The sequence below is a fragment of the Pongo abelii genome, chromosome 10 (assembly GCF_028885655.2).
Source record: "Pongo abelii isolate AG06213 chromosome 10, NHGRI_mPonAbe1-v2.0_pri, whole genome shotgun sequence".
NCBI classification, from domain to species: domain Eukaryota; kingdom Metazoa; phylum Chordata; class Mammalia; order Primates; family Hominidae; genus Pongo; species Pongo abelii.
In genome coordinates, this window is record NC_071995.2 from 38,038,696 (window position 1) to 38,056,086 (window position 17,391).

Sequence of the window (17,391 nt, forward strand, 5' to 3'; positions counted from 1 at the left end):
ATATTAATAATTAATTTTAATTTGTATGAAGGATTATAAATAATAGTAGCTATAATTTATTGAATCATAACAGTACTGTTCAAGAGAAATATAACGTAGGCTATAAAAATGATCCACATATATCATTTAACAGTTTTTAGTTGACAAATTTTTAAAAGACATGAAGAAACAGACAGGTGAAATTAGTTTTAGTCATGTATTTTATATAACCCAATATACCTAGAATACTATTATTTACACATAAAATTAATATGAAATCAAGTTAATGAGAGATTTTACAATATTTTTTCCTGTAAGTCTTCAAAATCTGTATGTATTTTACATTTATAATGGGTCTCTATTTAGATGAGACACATTTCAAAAGCTCACTCTATGTATTGTGCGGTGCAATTCTACAATGTGGCTTGTAGCAGGTATTTTAATACTGATAATGAACTGTGTTCCATTTTAAAAAATCTCTGAAATCCAGCTTATAAGTTTTACATGCTTAATTCATGAGAAGTTATCACTATAGTCAAGGCTTCTAAAATATCAGGATACCACCATCAATGAGACGTTTTATCAGAGCTGAGATGTTGGGTGGAAAATAAAGATGGTTTAATAAAGCTTAACCAAATGTCTTAACTTGTGATGATTTTTTAGTGTGATATTTTATTTTCACCATAGAGAAAATACAATTGATAACCCTTAATATAACCATTATATTTTAACAGCACATGCCAAGATGCAAAGTGGTCTTGCACTGAAGCATTATGCCCTGGAAGATGTAAGGTGGAAGGAAGTTCCCTTACCACTTTTGATGGTGTTAAGTACAACTTTCCTGGAAACTGCCACTTCCTGGCCATTCACGTATGTAATAGCCTGCAATATTTGAGCAAACTGATATACAAACAAAGCTATTCCTCAACCAATTTAAAACACAATCTTCACCTTGAATTAGTATTTAAAGAAATAAAAAATGAACAACCCTTCAGTTACTGGTTATGTATTCCAGTATGTTTTCTATCACATACTGGCACTGATGGTATTACCTGTCAGTATTAAATTAACACTACCTGTCCTCCTTGGAAATTCCTTGCAAAAAAACAACCTAACAAATAGAACGCTCTTCATTCACTCATAATCATCTAAATACACAGGGAATTTATTTCATTCTTCTACTTTTCTTTGTGTGTGTTCACTGTTCATTACTGCTTCAAATAAAATAATCTCTTTTTTTTTTTTTTTTTTTGAGATGGAGTCTCGCTCTTTCACCCAGGCTGGAGGTGAGATTTTGGCTCACTGCGAGCTCCACCTCCCGGGTTCACACCATTCTCCCACCTCAGCCTCCCAAGTAGCTGGAACTACAGGCACCCGCCACCACTCCCGGCTAATTTTTTCTATTTTTAGTACAGACGGGGTTTTACCATTTACAGATGGTCTCGATCTCCTGACCTCATGATGTGCCCGCCTCAGCCTCCCAAAGTGCTGGGATTACAGGTGTGAGTCACTGCACCCAGCCAAAATAATCTTTTACATTCCATGAAGCATCTTTCTCTTTCATTATTGTTCCCTTAAATTTATTTTTAGTTTTTATAATACAATAATACCACTAAGATAGAGGCTATTCTTACATTTAGATTCTTCTCAGTACTAAAATTTTAAGTCATTTGAATTTCAATGAAAGAGTGATTCCATTTTGTATTTTGTGCTACAGAGCATTAGCAATCTAGTCCACCTGAGAATTAGAGATTTTATATAATCTTTCTGGTAAGAAATGAAGATGAACAGAATTTATGAATCCTGAACTGAGAAATGTTGGTTAATGTCCTGTAAGCTACAAAATGTAGTTGCTGCTACTAAAAGTCACTCTTCCAAAATAAAGCTTCTTGATTGCCTACCAACATAATCTGCATTTCCTTCTTTTTTTTGCTTTTTATTTTATTTGAGATGGAGTTTCACTCTTGTCGCCCAGGCTGGAGTGCAATGGCTTGATCTCAGCTCACTGTAACCTCTGCCTCCCGGGTTCAAGCAATTCTCCTGCATCAGCCTCCCGAGTAGCTGGGATTACAGGCACCCACCACCACGCCTGGCTAATTTTTGTATTTTTAGTAGAGACGGGGTTTCATCATGTTGGCCAGGCTGGTCTTGAACTCCTGATCTCAGGTGATCCGCCCACCTTGGCCTCCCAAGGTGTTGGGATTACAGGCATGAGCCACTGCTCCAGGCCTGCCATTCCTTCTTTTTACGCTCCTCTAAATCCATTAGCCTACAGAATGGGGAAAGTAAGAGGGAAAAATGACAAAGCCTGGGGAACATTTGCTTCTTATAGATTACAGATTTCCAGACATTGAAATGAGATCTGGAAGTCCATGTTTGATATGACTTATATTACAGTTTAACAAATTAAAATACCTCCCACATTGGATTTAAATAGACATTGTGAACTGTCCAGAGAAGAAGCAAACTATGTTACTGCTAATTCCTAAGAGTCCTTACGTGGCAGCACATTCCCTTTGGGAAGACAAAAAGTAAAAATAAAATTAAAAAATCATGACTATGAAAATTCATCAATGGTAAACTACACGGATATAGTTTATGCAAGCCATCTATAAAGCTCTTGGCCAGTCCTGAGTCTGTACTATGGGCTGAACTAGGTTTCTATTCTCAGAGCACTCTGATTGTAGTAGGAATTGTACATATTTAAAATTCAAATATTCATTGTGAATGAATTACATAGTAATAGCATACCATAAATAGCATTAAATGGCATTCTAATAAACATTTTAATGAAATTCATTTTTTACAGAATGAAGATTGGTCTATTAGTGTTGAGCTCCGTCCATGCCCAAGTGGTCAGACAGGAACGTGCTTAAATAGCGTTACACTTCTCCTGAATTCTGTAAGTAATCAGCTTCCTAAGGCTTATTCAGAGTCAAATCATATCACTTATTTTATAAATTCATGATTTTTGAGGTTGAAGAAGAGAAGCTTTACTATGTATACTCAAAGCTTAAGTAAAATTGCACAGAAAATTGATAAAGTCTCTGGAAGTGCCGGCTAGTTGCAAAGGTCCTGAAGTATATCAAACTTACCGTAGATATACAATTAATATGTTGATTATGGATCAAATTTATGTGTTCATTGAAGTGTTAAACTTTGCAGACCATTTATGAAGGAAGGCAATGACATATGTTTAGAGTTTTATTTATTTGGAATTGACATTATAAGAGGAAATAGACCTAAATGGGAAGGGAGGACGAGTAGTTTGCACTTTGGCCTTTACAAGCTGTTTAACCTTTGGATACCCAAGTTGCTGTCTTAGGTTTCCATTTCTGTATCCGCACGTTGGGGATGAAGATTTATTTACAATCTGCTACACAGAGTTGGTGTGAGAAACAATGAAGCAAAATGTGCCTTAAAAATGCTTAAAAAATGTCTATATTTTAGATATTTATTCATTAATCCAATAGCATTAAACATCCTATGACATAAAAATTTGGGTTCATATATTACGTTAAAATTAATTCTGTAAATTAATATTAACTAAAAAAGTGTTTTAAATATTAGTCTGTTCCAGTTGACAAATACATATTCAACAGTGATGGAACAGTCACAAATGACAAGATTAGAAATCAAGGTTATTACTATTCAGGTAAGTTTAACGACAACATTTTAAAATAAGTGTAAGATGTAGTCATTTATTCAATTTTTAAAGCTATTACGTTTCTGACTTTTAACAGATATCAAAATATTAAAGTATTTTAAGAAAGTAAAAACTGTTGAACATGTTATTAATGTTCATAATTATTTTAACAGATAAAATACAGATATTCAATGCATCTTCCTCATACCTTCAAGTAGAAACATACTTTCATGTGAAACTACAAATACAAATTGTTCCTGTGATGCAGTTATATGTTTCTATGCCACCCAACCAATTCACAGACACTGTGGGTAAGTCCTCTGGATATAGTTTTATTCCCAAGGCTGAAATATTACCATCACTTATTCTAATTTCCATTGTATCTTAATTAATAACATTAAACCAATAAACCATTTTAACTTAATCTTTCCTTCCACATTGTAGTAAAATAATTCCAACTTGCTTTTCCTAGTAAATATGCCTTTACTTATTACAAAATCTATTCCCTAAAGATTTGAACAATTTAAATATTTTAAACATTTTAAATTAAGTCTTTTATTTAAATGAGATTTGATAATATATGTATTAATGTATCACTTTGCTAGTATGTGCTACTAAGGCTTTAACCTGTAGTTGAACAAATGAAAATATTATAGATATAAATCTTTTGAAAATCACAATTCATATAAAAGCTATATTATGACTTGTCTTTCTGGGAGATCGTATGGTCATTTCTTTCACTGATGTTTTCTATCTTAGAAATCAGTTAACTACAGCCATAAAAGTTGAGCAAAACAAACAAAGATTATGGCAAGTGCCACAAAGACTATTAATTTATAAACAGTAGAAGCTTTTGTAAGACACCTTTACTTGAGAAGGTAACTTATTTACACAAAGGAATAGATGTAACTCATAGGTCAGAAGGGTCCAGGTAAAAAAGGCATATAGCACTCAATATGATTCAACTCTCCACACTGAAATCGTGCAAATGTGAGTCATAAGTTCCTACTTATATGCACACTTTCTATTGGCTCCTCAAAAGAGATAAAGTTACAGTGACAAAGAGGAAAAAGACAGTATTCATGGCAAATGGTGTTTCAGTGCTCCTGGAATTCTAATGAAAGGGAATTTGGGTGAAATCTGAAATGCCATGAAATTTTTCTTAATGTATGAAGGCTAAACAAGACATATTCTCAGGTAGCTTCTACAGATTTTCACTTGGGCGAAGAACTGAATGTGCAGTGAGGATGTGAATCCAAAAAATTGAGTAGGTGAGGACATGTGAAACTTTGTTGTGTGCTCTTACACAGGACTCTGTGGTTCCTACAACAACAAAGCAGAGGATGATTTCATGTCAAGTCAGAATATATTGGAGAAGACATCTCAGGCATTTGCTAACTCTTGGGAAATGATGTCTTGTCCTAAAGGAAACCCCTCTTCATGTATTAGTATAGAAAAAGGTAATATTAATTGACTATCAAATCTGTAATTACATATTTGGTGCTAGGAATTATGTACTTATGTATGTATGTATGTAATAATATGAACATGTCAGATAATCCTGGTTTAAGCTAGTTTTTGTGTACTGTCTGAATTTTGGAGGACACAGCAGAGAAGCAGTCTGGCTGGCTGATCTTATTCCTACAAAACAAATATTTCACTGGGAGTTCATCTTGGTTGTTTGGTTTTCTATACCTACTCTTTTCCTCCTTACACAATTTTCACCGTCATTATAGAATAACAAGATTAGAAGAGATTTGGGGCACATTTAGTTCTTCCATTATTCCCTCCTTTAACTTAGTTATAAAAATGGTCATTGGTTGAAATAGCAAGACTTGCCCAAACTGGTGAAGCCACCTGATGAAAGAGCTATAGCTAGGTCCAGGTGTCCTAACCACTGCTGTCCAAGCCCCAATACAGAAATTAGTTAAACTTTACACTGGTATGATTCAGCTTACATTTATGCTTACCAAAAGGCTTTTAAAATATTACTGCAATTTATTTCTACCAAAACTCATGAACAGTATAGGTGGGACTATTATCCCCACTAATGTAGATATTGATAATGGAGCACAGAGAGGGTTAATAAAGATCCTTAGTGAATAAGGATGACAGATCAGAAATCCAAGTATTTTGAATCCAAGTCATGCTTTGGTTGCTCCCCTGGTATTGCTGATACTAATAAATGCTTTATTTTGTGTTGCTTCTTTCATTAAAAAAAGAGTGCAATGGAAGCTAAGTTAAAATACATTATATTGACATGTTAATTAGTTGTTTCTAAATTAATAAATATTAGAAATAGTCTTATCAGATTATAATAATATTTTAACATTACTAAGGCAATTCCTTTTGAAAGCCTTGTCTACTAATTTTGATTTAAGAGAGTTGTTAGAAGCATTAACGTAAACATAGTAATATATATTTCAGGGTTTTGATTATCATATTATTTTGGTTTTGGTGTGTTGCGGTGAAAACAATTATAATGAGAATGTATATCTAATAAGAAACCAAGTCAATTTATGTTAAGCAGACTATATGCCACCACTTTGGAGAGATATATAAATTAATTAAATTTAATTTTCAGTGCTTTACATTTAACTTAACATAAAATACAGAAAATTAAGCTGTATTTTACTAATCTGTTAGTAATATTTAGATAAAAATTGGTGATACTGGGTTGCCAATTTGTTAAAAATTTTGAAATAATTGGTCTCAGTTTGTTTTTAATAGAGACAGCTTCCTTTATTACCAAAAATCATTAAGCCAAGCACTTGTTACTCAGATGCTATTGTTATGATTTTTTTTGTTAATTTAATACTATGCTAGTTATTTATAAGCCAACGAAATAGCAATTAAAAAACAAAACAAACTTAGTGTATTGGAATTATTGATACTGGTTGTGCTAATATATGACCTTCAGGAAAACTGATATAATCTTCTGAGGTGACAGGGATCGTGTGGTGGGGGCGGAGGTGGGGTGTTGTGGTTGATTTATTTATCAACTCATCACAATTTAGCTATAAATATATATTTTAAAGTTAAAAGACATCTAAAGATATAATATGGTCCCCCAATTCCATTTTTATATAGAAACTGCATTTCAGAGAAAGGTAAATTGATTTAATCCAAAAATCCAAAGCTAACAAAGACGTTGCCTCTTAGTGTAAGATTTTTTAAAATTATAGCATGCCATTTTTGCATATAGTGACAAGTTAGATGTATTACAGCAAAACACTTTAAAAATTGTTTTAATAGTGAGAACTGTTAAAATTTTACATCTTTTCTTTCAATTAAAGAATTATGACCGAGTGCGATGGCTCATGCCTGTCATCCCAGCACTTTGGGAGGCCAAGGTGGGCGAATCACAAGGTCAGGAGATCGAGACCTTCCTGGTTAACATGATGAAACTCCATCTCTATTAAAAATACAAAAAATTAGCTGGGTGTAGTGGCACGCACCTGTAATCCCAGCTACTCAGGAGACTGAGGCAGGAGAATCGCTTGAACCCAGTAGGCAGAGGTTGCAGTGAGCCGAGATGCCACTGCACTCCAGCCTGGGTGAAAGAGTGAGACTCCATCTCAAAAAAAAAAAAAAAAAAAAAAAAGAAAAGTATAGTATCATATCATTATTGAAACTAATTTTGAGTGCACTGATTTTCTTCCAGAAAAGTTTGCTGAAAGGCACTGTGGAATTCTTCTTGATTCAAGTGGGCCTTTTGCTTCCTGCCACCCAATTGTGAACCCTAAACCCTACCATGAGGTATGTGAGGCTCTAACATTAACACCTCTTGTTGAGAAATACTTTGCTGATATTGACAAAAGCATGTAGATTTTAAATATTTTCAAATAACAACCACCACTGTGAGTAGATTAAAATATATCCTTAGATATGCATTAGATTCTATTAATTTATTCTTGTGTTAGACATACCAACTTCAAAAGAAAAGTGGTTCTGGAAAATAACCCCAAATAAGAAAAGTCTTGAATAAGTTTCTCTTTCTGCCTTTTCTAAATGTTTTGACAAGCAGGCTAATAATTCATTTACTATTTTGAATATTTAAAAATGTTTTTGGAAGTTTCAAAGAAACTTTTTTTGGAGTAGAAGAGTGGTCAGGAACTAAATTATTATACTCAGTTTACCGGTTCTTCAGAGTAACTTCATAATGCAATATAAATTTGTTTCTTATTTTCAAGGAATGCAAAAAATATACTTGCACTTGTGAAAACAGTCAGGACTGCCTATGTACAATTTTAGGCAACTATGTGAAAGCATGTGCTGAGAAGGAAACATACATAGTGGGATGGAGAACTGGCATATGTGGTAAGCAGCAGAGAAGCTTTCAATAACTACTTCCTTCTCAGTTTCACTATAGTCGTGTGTGTGTGTGTGTGTGTTGTGTGCATGTGTGTTTAGGCACATGTGTTTACAAATTTTTACCTGGTTCTTTCAAAGATGATTTTTTCTGTTTTATTTTTAATATCCTTGTGCAATCCTTATATATTTTACTTCTTGATTTATTGATCTTGATTTAATATATTCACATATAAAGAAAAAGCAGAATATATGTATATTTATATATAAATATATGTTTCTGTTCAATTATTGTGTGCTGAAATTTGAATAATGTTGTGACCGTTAATGCATTTGTAAATTACATTTTAATATGAATAATTTATGTTGAGAAAAAACAAAAATGAACCAATGAATTAGGGGCTCAACTATCACATTTTTAAAACCTTGCTTTGTTTTAAAATATTTATTGCACTGTTTGAATATGACTTCACAAAAACACTTGATTTACCAAGAGAAAAACAAAAACAAACAACAAACTTTGTAGAAACACACCTCTTGTAGATCATATTTAACACCTCATTACTTGTATCCAGTTAATCAATAAGGTCTGTCCATTTCACCTCCAAAATCTCTCTTAAATTTATTCACATCTCTCCATCTATAGTGCCACCAACCAGGTTCAAGAAACCACCATTATTTTTCTCCTGGGTGATTTCAGTAGCCTCCTTCAATATTCACTCTTGGCTTCCTCTAATCCATTTTCTACAGAGAAACCAGGGTAATCTTTAAAACCAAGCCAAATCAAACTAAGCTCACTATGTGACACTCCAGTCTAAAACAAGTTAATGGTGTCTCATTGCTCTAAGGCTAAATACCAAACTCCTTAAGGGGGCCCTGTAAATTTTAACCACTGATTCATTCTATCTCTGGCCATACAGCTTCTATTCTTCTATGTACTCTTTAAAAGACTCATTCTCCCTCTGACTTAGGCTATTCTCCAGACAGAATCACCTCTCCCTAGACTGTCTTATTGCTCTTCATCTACCCACCCTCTTCACTAAGTGTAGATCCTCATCTGTACATACTTAGCGCTTCCCCTCTTGTTTCTTCTTAGCATGTGCCACGACTGTCCTTCCACCGGGAATATAAGCCATGTGAAAGCAATGTATTGCCTCTCCTGTTTATGGGCTTAATCCCCAGCAAAGTGTTTAAACACATAATAGGAATTCAGTATTGACTGAGAACAAAAAAGAATTTAAAAAACCCAATGAACAAGGACTTAAAAAAATTCATAATCTCTATTATGAAAACTCACGATAATATCTATAAACATAGAGCTGAAGTAAAATTGTTTGTTTCCCTGGATATGTACATATTCATTATTTCTTTTGTCTCTGTACCAACAGAACATTCTTGTCCAAGTGGCCTAGTTTTCAAGTACAATGTAAAAGCCTGTAATAGTTCTTGCCGATCCTTGTCAGAAAGAGATAGGAGCTGTGATGTAGAAGATGTTCCAGTTGATGGATGCACCTGCCCTGATGAAATGTACCAGAATAATGAAGGAAACTGTGTACTGAAATCTCAGTGTGACTGTTACATAAATGATGAGGTCATGCAACCAGGCAAACTCATCCATATTGATGACAATAAATGGTATGGAAATTATATGTATACTTGCTATGACACTGAAATCAAGAGACTGTGTTCTTTTCAGATAAATGGTCTTTTGTCAGTATGAAGTCTTTTTAGACCTGCCATACTTATGATTCTTATTTATTAATAAAAATCTCTTTTATTCTGGAAGGCTCATTGCATCCTAATGGATATAGATGACTTATCTCACTCTGGTTTTGTTTTAAACACCAGTAGAAAAATATTCTGGTAGCTTCTATATACCAGATGTGAAATGATTTCATATTCAGAAGATGCTCTCTAGCTGTCTCTCAGTAGTCATCATTCAACAAACACTCATTAAGTGTCTTCAGTGTGCCAGGCCTTGTGCTGAGTGCTGGAGCTGCAAAGCTGAACGAACATTGTCCTGGACTCTGAGTAAGCAGGGCACAAACCATTAGAAGGAGGTTTGTATACTAGAACATGGTAGCAGAAGGGGCCAGGCACTACCTGAGGAGATTAAGGAAAACTTCTCAGAGAAGACAGGCATATGAATTGTGCTAGGGAATGAATCATTTTCCAGACAAAATTGAAATGTAGAGGATGATTTCCTATAGAGTAAAGAGAATGCACAGATGTAGGAAATGTTAGAAAAAATTTTACACATGCGGGTTGTTTTGTATAGGATTGGGCTAGAAACATTGACAGTGGTCAGATCATAACAAAGAATTTGGACTTAGTTTCTGAAGAATTGAAGAATTTTGACTATTTTGTAATGGCTGAGGAGGCTATGATTTCTATGGTTTGGAGCAAATTAATTTTTTTTCTTTTTTCTTTCTTTTTTTTTTTTTTTGAGATGGGGTCTCACTTCGATTGCCCAGGCTGGAGTTCAGTGGCACAGTTTTGGCTCACTGCAGCTCCAACCTCCCTGGGCTCAAGTGATTCTCCCACCACAGCCTCCTGAGTAGCTGGGACTACAGGTGCATGCCACCATGCCCAGCTAATATTTTGTATTTTTAGTAGATACGGTATTTCACCATGTTGCCCAGGCTGGTCTTGAACTCCTGGACTTAAGCAATCCACCTGCCTTGGCTTCCCAAAGTGCTGAGATTACAGGCATGAGCCACTGTGCTCAGCCTGGAGCAAAGTAATTTAAGCATGTTTCTAATTCCATAGAGAGGTGTAGGAATTCTTGTCAAAATGAAGTAGCCACTCAAAAATACTTTGAATATGCTTCCTCTCTTTTCTTTGGTTTCATGAGGCTATCATTTAGCAATAAGTAATTTTTCTTGGTCATTCAAAAGGAAAACCTAGGTAACCCCTTTATATCAAAGCCCATGAGCTTTTGGCTGGGGTTTGATAATGATAATTTCTTTTTCTCTGTAGTTTTTGGGGAATCAATAGATTAACTTTTTAATGGTGCTTAATAAAGAATTACTATTTTATCTGTATTGGATATTAGAAAATATGCAGTGTGCTCTTTTTTTCATGGGAATCAATAAATTAACTTTTCAATGAATCAGGCTAGGACCTCCAAATTACAGTTCCCTTCACCACTACCCTATTTGAGACTCTCCTCAGCTGGCACCACTGTGATAGCTAACTTGGTTGCTCATAATTGCTCTGTCTCTCTGTCTCATGTTTCCTGCACTGCTGCAAGAATGTGTAGCCTAAAGCCACGTGCATACCTATGTAACAAACCTGCACATTCTGCACATGTATCCCGGAACTTAAAGTATAATAATAATAATAATAATAATAATAATAATAATAATAATAATAAAGAATATGTAGCCTAAAGCACTTTTCTGATAGGGCCACCTCCCTGCTCAGAAACTTTAGTGACTGACAGTTACCTGGAGAACAAATACAACTTTGCAAGTCATCTGAGGCCATCTAAAGTCTGGCCCCAACCTACATATGCAACTTCTGCCCGTTTTGCATCCTGCCTTCTATCCAAACATGACTCATTTGAGTCACTGGAACATATCTTGTTCTCTCCTACACCACAGTTTGGCATCTTATCAGAAGTATTAAATTTCACTTATCATCAAGATCCAGCCATCCTTTCCACGAGGTTTTCTCTAATGTCCATAAAACCTTGTTTGTATATTCCTGTAATATTTACAAGGTGATATCTTATCCTTTGGTACATTTTATGCATCTTCTGGGGATGGTGTCTAACTCATTTAACTAATTGTCCTTGAAACTTATGTCTAAATTTATAAAATTGTTTTATTTCCAGTGTCTGTCGAGATGGAATTCTTCTTTGCCAGATTCCCATTGATTTAACCCTACGTAAGTGTTAAAATCACAGTGCAAGTTTAAAATATCCACTTTGGCTAAAGAAAACAGATCAATAGGCTCTTGATTAATGGCAATTCTTCTTATTCTGCAGAAAATTGTTCTGGAGGGGCTGAGTATGTAGACTGCAGTGATCCCAAGGCACAGAGAAGAACCGACAGAACATGCGGTACTTGGAACATACCTGTTTTTGATGTAAGTAACATAGTATTAGAGTTTAGCCATTGAAAGGCTTTGTTTCGAGTCCTAGGAAAGCTACAATTTTAACGAAAAATAATTAGAAGGTCATGCTCTTTTTGCGTGTTATTTTCAGTTGTCAAAGATTGACTCCAAATATATACTTGGTATATTTAAGCATTTAAATTAATGCTGATAATATGACATGATTAGAATGGTGCCTCATGGTGTATATTTTATATTTATTCTTGTAGGAGAACTTGCCTTGCAAACGTGGGTGCTTTTGTCCAGAAGGAATGGTTCAAAATTCTAAAGGGATATGTGTCTTTCCTGATGACTGTCCATGCTCTTTTGGTGGACGAGAATATGATGAAGGAAGTGTCACTTCTGTTGGCTGCAATGAATGGTGCTTAATAACGGATTCTTATTTTATTTCTTTTGGATATTAGAAAATATGCTGTCTGTTCTTATTTTCATAGGAAAGAAGAAGTCACACTTTGGGATATGTGAAAAAAATGACCAAATATAGTTAGAAAAAAATGCTATTTTATTTATTTATTTATTTTGAGACGGAGTCTTGCACTGTCACCCAGGCAGGAGTGCAGTGGTGCCATCTTGGCTCACTGCAAGCTATGCCTCCCGGGTTCACGCCAGTCTCCTGCCTCAGCCTCCCGAGTAGCAAGGACTACAGGCACTCGCCACCATGCCCGGCTAATTTTTTGTATTTTTGGTAGAGACGGGGTTTCACCGTGTTAGCTAGGATGGTCTTGATCTCCTGACCTTGTGATCCTCCTGCCTCGGCCTCCCAAAGTGCTGGGATTACAGGCGTGAGCCACCGTGCCTGGCCAAAATGCTATGTTTAAAACAGAACTTTATGTAGCATTGTATATATTGAACATCCTACTTTATAATAAAGACAACTCCAAAATTTAAATCAATATGAAACATAATTTTGTGCTTCTTTACAAAAGCAATATTAGTGTATGAATCCTGACATAATATAATCACTACACTCTCTCATTTTTTCATTTTAGTACCTGCATTAAAGGGTCTTGGAGTTGTACCCAAAATGAATGTCAAACCATCTGCCACATCTATGGGGAAGGTCATGTTAGAACTTTTGATGGGAAGAGTTACAGTTTTGACGGTCTCTGCCAGTATTCATTTCTTGAGGTAATTATGAGTATGTCTTATTAAAATGTTTCTATACTTCTTAATTATTCATTTGTAGATTAGTTCCAAATAATTTTATTTTCAAAATGGGAAATATTTTTAAAAGTTCCCTTATATGTTTCCAGAAGGCAGTGAAATGTTATATTGTGTGCTGCTGGCTCTGGAGGCTAGGACTACATTTCTATACTGGCTCCATCTTTTATCAGATGCATGTCTTTGGGAACATTCCTTAACCTCTCAGTGTCTCAGCTTCTGTATTTACAAAATGGGCATGAAAGTAGCCCCTACTTGAAACCACACTAGAGCACACACTGGAGGACATCCTAGTGCTCAATAAATAAACGCTAGATATGATTGTTCTAACAACAGCACTGGCAGCAAAAATTATGACTACCATTTATGAGTGCTTCTTTGCCAAGCAAATTTATATATTTCATTGCATTTAATAATTATAATATGACAAGACTGATATTATTATTCCTATGATGCAGATGAAGAAATTGAAGTTTAGAGAGGTTAAGCAACTTAAGCTACCAAATAGAAAATGTCATAGTAAACCTAGACCTGTCTGATTACAGAGTTCATGCTTGTTACATACATTCCAGAGTTCATCTTGTTAAACTGCAAGCTTCCTAACTAACATTTAAGGGGTAAAATTTGGATTGTATTGTATTTATTCATTAGTTTTGAATATCAAGTTTCATATAAGTCTTTGAGGAAATAAGGCCAAATTTATCTAGCTATTTGTAGAGTCTAGAAATAAATCTATGATTACAAACATATATACTTTAAAGACTTACATGTTTATAGAATAATTCTGAACTTGTGCAGAAGTAATGGGAAAATAACTGAGTCAAAACAAGTTAGCTAGAGTGGACTTAGTCAAGGCTAACTATCTGTAAATATGTTAAACTATTGTTTTTTTGGAAATTCCGTAACACAACATATGGTGATTTATTGAGTTTAGGGAAAATATTTTCTCTAAGAATATTTGTCTGACACAAATACTGTAGTTGAGTCCTGTGTCTCTAATATTCACAAACTATTATAATTTTTATTTTAAAGGATTATTGTGGTCATGAAAATGGCACATTTCGTATTTTAACGGAGAGTGTTCCATGCTGTGAAGATGGGCTAACGTGCTCAAGAAAAATCATAGTTTCTTTTCAGGTACAGTACTATGTTCTTTATTTTTTCCTCTCACATTGTGAGCAGCCAAATAAAACTGTTATTGTAAATCTGTCTGAATTTACAGGATCAGAATGTTGTCTTGCAAGACGGTAAAGTAACAGCAGTCAAATCTACAGAAAGTAAGAAATGTGAACTCAATGCAAATGCATACTCCATACATACTGTTGGCCTGTACTTAATTCTGAAATTTCAAAATGGAATAATCGTGATTTGGGACAAAAGTACAAGACTGTCTGTTATTCTGGATCCAAACTGGAATGTATGTATATCGCTAACAAGTGAATAATGGGGAAGCAAAATCACTTCTGTTACTAAAATTAAAGAAGGGTATTCATAAGCAGAGTGTAGGGGAATGGCAGGGTCTCTGTTAGAGTAACAAGCCCTCCACCTTTCTTCAACCTTATTATGAAATATGAAATGTAATCAAAGATAATAAAATCTGGTTAAAAAGTAAATGCAATAACCTGAGGCACTGTAGCTTAACCGTATTTGGTTACTTGAGATTATCACATGATGTGATTTTCAAGTAGTTGATGTATTTTGAATTAAATTTGTTCCTTGGAGTAAATATTTTAAGAAGCCAAAGTAGTCTTATGTGTAATTTGAAACTAGCAGACATACCTGTTTTGGTTCTTTAGACATTTATTCTGCGTGATACTAGATCATTTTGTGACATGGGGTATCTTAAATGGGAGAATAATCTTATCCACAAGTTCTGGAATCTTATCCATGAAAATTGGAATTTTACATAGATTCATGCTCCAACATACATAATCATGATATCTATCTGTTCATCTATCATCTATCTGTTTGTCTATCTATCTCAATGTCCCTAGTACAACTAATTTTTAAATTTCCCTTTCTGATCAATACAGGGCAAAGTGTGTGGTCTTTGTGGAAATAACAATGGTGATCTCAAGGATGATTTCACAACAAGATACTCTTCAGCAGCTTCTGGAGCACTGGAATTTGGGAATAGTTGGAAAACAAGCCAAGAATGTTCAGATACAGTGGCTCAGACTTTCCCATGTGATTCAAACCCATACTGTAAAGCCTGGGCTGTGCGGAAATGTGAGATCCTCAGAGACAGCACCTTCAGAGACTGCCACAACAAGGTAGCATTGTTCTGAAAGCAGTGACTTACACAGGGTTTCCTCCCAGAGACTCATGTGCTATGCTCTGCCTAGGTTGACCCCAGTGCTTATTACGATGCGTGCATTGAAGAAGCCTGTGCATGTGACATGGAGGGGAAGTACCTGGGATTCTGCACTGCTGTGGCTATGTACGCAGAGGCGTGTAGTGCAGTTGGAGTCTGTGTCTCATGGAGAAAACCAAATCTGTGTCGTAAGTGAAGTCCATATGTTGTTGTTCTTTCAAAACGTAATTAGATAGAAGTGTTTTGTTAGACCCTCAATCTTCCTCTCATATTTTCTATAAAACATGTTTGTGTACCTAGAAACATGTTAATATTTTTGTTTATGATGTGCAAAAATACCTAACTTAAAAAATAAAGCACCTGGCCCAGCGCTTCAAGTTCAATTTTAGTTTAAAAATTCATATTTTCACAGGGGGAATAATGAATACTGATGAAGAATATTTCTCATTCATACTTAGATGATGAACTGTTTACCTATCTTGGTATATTTATATATCTTTCAATATTTACCGAATATATTACTTTTGCTTAAAGTGCTCACACGTTTCCTTGAAAACTTTCATAGAGCCCTATTGAAGACGAACTGAAAATTGAGTATAGACTGAATCTCGATACATATGGAATGTAATAACTTTAATAGAAATGAGTCAGCTCTTTTCCTTCTAAGTATTATGAGAGAAAATATAAGAAGGTTAAAATAGAACCCTCATTTTATTCAGTTTTTTATGCACAGGATTAAATTATATTGACATCTTTAGTTACTTCATTTAGGAACTATTATTTACATATTAAAGAGCTTAATTGTCTAGGATTTAGTTTTCCAATTTAAAGCTGAAATTGAAACTGTGAATCTAGCCTATGACCTAAAATATCTCCAAATGATAAAATTAATGTTTACTTTTTTAATCTCAAACTAATCTGACTGTGAGATGGCAAAACAAAGTGCTATTTTGAGTTTATATGCCTTCCCCTCTTGTGATCTGTTTTCACTTATATGACAGTTTAGATAAAGCCAAAGGAACTTGATAAGACCTGATATACTTTAGATATGTTTATTATTAATATCATCCCAAATCCCTTGTTAAAATGCTTTGGAAAATGAAAGGTGAAAATTGTCATATAATGAATGAAAGTAATTTAATATAATTCAATTACAGCTGTCTACTGTGATTACTACAACGCGCCTGGGGAATGCAGATGGCATTATGAACCTTGTGGCACAGTGACTGCAAAAACATGCAAAGATCAGCTCATTGGCCAGAAATTTTCTTCACTTTTAGAAGGTAAGACATACTTTAAGAATATCCATAAAGTAGTGCAAATGATATTCATCTTAACTGGAAAGGATTGTTTCTCCCAATTTTGTGTCTAACATTTTGTAATTTAATGAATAGTTATCTTTATTATGACATTAATGTTTCTACATTAGAAACACTTTTTCTAAACATAAGCTTAGTGGGGGATGGGGGACAGCACTCTGATCCTATTGTCACTCTTTATATCTTTGATTAGACAGTGTTGTTTAGTGTGAATGCAGTTTCAGAATGCAACATAGAGTATAGTCTTGCTTGAGTAGTATAATTACTGTAATAGTTAACTGTATCTCACACTTAATCAGCATTTTATTCTTAGCATTATATATTTTAGAGAGAAACAAAGAACGGGCAAGAAAACAGGATAACATGATACTTTTCCAAAAGTCTGTGTTAAATCCTTTGGCGTATTTTTAGCCTATTTTGCTATGACTTCTGTATCTTTACCTACTGTTGCAAAGACAGATATTTGAAACTGGCATTCACATTTCAAGATGTGTATTTACCAGAGTCTGTTTTATGTTACAGCATCACACAAATTATGAAAG

The 17,391-nt window shown here is 34.5% G+C and overlaps 1 protein-coding gene across 1 annotated transcript in view; it reads left to right on the forward strand.

Moving 5' to 3' along the window:
• The window catches only part of MUC19 (mucin 19, oligomeric), a 187,101-nt gene that overhangs the window by 39,024 nt on the left and 130,686 nt on the right, over nt 1-17,391 (forward strand). Inside the window, 17 exon segments of the mRNA XM_054528500.1 lie at nt 714-849; nt 2,789-2,881; nt 3,550-3,634; nt 3,799-3,936; nt 4,936-5,085; nt 7,290-7,384; nt 7,819-7,945; nt 9,325-9,571; nt 11,775-11,827; nt 11,928-12,028; nt 12,265-12,416; nt 13,045-13,183; nt 14,249-14,353; nt 14,439-14,633; nt 15,250-15,489; nt 15,562-15,718; nt 16,688-16,813. Of these exon segments, the coding sequence (XP_054384475.1) occupies nt 714-849; nt 2,789-2,881; nt 3,550-3,634; nt 3,799-3,936; nt 4,936-5,085; nt 7,290-7,384; nt 7,819-7,945; nt 9,325-9,571; nt 11,775-11,827; nt 11,928-12,028; nt 12,265-12,416; nt 13,045-13,183; nt 14,249-14,353; nt 14,439-14,633; nt 15,250-15,489; nt 15,562-15,718; nt 16,688-16,813 (2,339 nt within the window).